The 2,003-nt window shown below is 42.5% G+C and overlaps 1 protein-coding gene across 1 annotated transcript in view; it reads right to left on the bottom strand.

The window, feature by feature from the left end:
- The window catches only part of LOC103131090 (BTB/POZ domain-containing protein KCTD17-like), a 9,335-nt gene that overhangs the window by 1,961 nt on the left and 5,371 nt on the right, over positions 1-2,003 (bottom strand). The window contains exon 4 of the mRNA XM_007542660.2: positions 930-1,065. Within this exon, the coding sequence (XP_007542722.2) occupies positions 970-1,065 (96 nt within the window). The 3' untranslated portion in view covers positions 930-969. The remainder of the gene's footprint in view (positions 1-929; positions 1,066-2,003) is intronic.

The following is a 2,003-nucleotide window of genomic DNA, read 5'->3' as shown; positions in this document are numbered from 1 at the left end:
TCACATGGAGTCAGTCCATAACATCACAGACCTGAGGTCTGCTGCCTGAGTCAAATAGACGGCCAACCCTTCCTCCTGCACTTTGTTGCTGCTCCAATAACTTACACTGGGAAGATCACTGGACCCCTGTTCTCTCAGCTTCTGCAGTGATTTGCAGCATCTGCTCAGTGTTACATGGCAGATCTGACTGACTTGCTCTTCTTTGTGACCTCATCAGATGCCTTTTTTAAAACATCTGCAGGCACACCTCTATCAGTCTTTCATATCCACTGCCTAGGCATTCTGTAAAATTATTAAAATCAAAATATTCTTAGTTGTATGTAAGGGGATGGTTGTAACACTTTTTAAAGATGTGTTACAACCCACCCCAACCCTGTCAGCCATGTTTAGCTAGCTGTAGTAGCATAGCGGTTTGAAATTAGCACGGGAAAATGCATCACATTTTGCCTGAGAAATTACACTTTCATCTAATGTAAGTCATATGGTTTTATCTGCAACAGTATAAGTATTAAACAAAATATAGTCATGGTCAAAAAATTTACTTTCTTACCTCAAAATACGTTTTTTCTCCTTAATATCTGCATGTGCCTGTTTCCAGCCTTGACAATCACAATATGGGATTGGGGAGGAAGCGGGTAAATTCTGAAATGATCATGTGACTCCTATCTTATCCCTGATTGGTGGAACTGGTGGTGTGACAACTCTCCCTATGTTACAAACATACCCGGTCTCCCCTACATGGAAGGGAAATGAGTTCCAGTTAACAAGGAGCTGAAACAGAATGAGCCATTAGCTAATTGTTCTGGTTTGTTATTTCAGTAATCTGATCTGGAGTCACGAGGCTCCTGCGTCTCTGCAGACGTACGAACACATAAACACATTAATCGAGCAGATCTGGGCGCTAACACGTCCTCTGCTCGGTTTCTCACCCATTCCCGCCTCCCTTCGGAACAAAGAAACATGACTCGCTCATTCTCTCAGCCACTCATTCGCCGTGGTTTCTCTCCCTCCCTCCTCTTCCTGCTCTTCCTCCTTGGCTGCTTCCTCCTCCTGCATCTCCGGCGGCTTGATTCAGGCATGAGGGAAGGAAGAGGAACAAAAGGAGAGGAAAAAAAAAAGCGAGACAAAAAAAAAATAATGAAATGTAAACGTTGATGAGCGTCAGAAAGGGTCGAGTGGGATGCTGGGAGATAAATACAGAAAGATACGCATCAATATATTCAAGTTGGAGGGAAATGGAGCTGATGATGGATGGGAGGAGAAGCAGAGCTGTGAGGATGAGTCTGAGTGACATTTTGAGGCGAGTGACATTTGCAGCATTTGATGCATGGCGCAGGATCAAAGCACACTCCAAGCTGGAGGAGAAGGCCTCCTTCTCTCTCATCCATCCATCTTTACAACCAGAGATGCAAACAGTCAATCCACCTAATATTTATTATCNATCTGCTCAGTGTTACATGGCAGATCTGACTGACTTGCTCTTCTTTGTGACCTCATCAGATGCCTTTTTTAAAACATCTGCAGGCACACCTCTATCAGTCTTTCGTATCCACTGCCTAGGCATTCTGTAAAATTATTAAAATCAAAATATTCTTAGTTGTATGTAAGGGGATGGTTGTAACACTTTTTAAAGATGTGTAACAACCCACTCCAACCCTGGCAGCCATGTTTAGCTAGCTGTAGTAGCATAGCGGTTTGAAATTAGCACGGGAAAATGCATCACATTTTGCCTGAGAAATTACACTTTCATCTAATTCAGTCATATGATTTTATCTGCAACAGTATAAGTACTAAACAAAAATATAGTCATGGTCAAAAAATGTACTTTCTTACCTCAAATCCTTTTTTTCTCCTTAGTATCTGCATGTGCCTGTTTCCAGCCTTGACAATCACAATATGGGATTGGGGAGGAAGCAGGTAAACACTGAAATGATCATGTGACTCCTATCTTATCCCTGATTGGTGGAACTGGTGGTGTGACAACTCTCCCTATGTTACAAACA

This window comes from Poecilia formosa, unplaced genomic scaffold (assembly GCF_000485575.1).
Source record: "Poecilia formosa unplaced genomic scaffold, Poecilia_formosa-5.1.2 Scaffold716, whole genome shotgun sequence".
Lineage (NCBI taxonomy): Eukaryota > Metazoa > Chordata > Actinopteri > Cyprinodontiformes > Poeciliidae > Poecilia > Poecilia formosa.
This window is presented reverse-complemented; position numbering and strand designations above follow the sequence as displayed.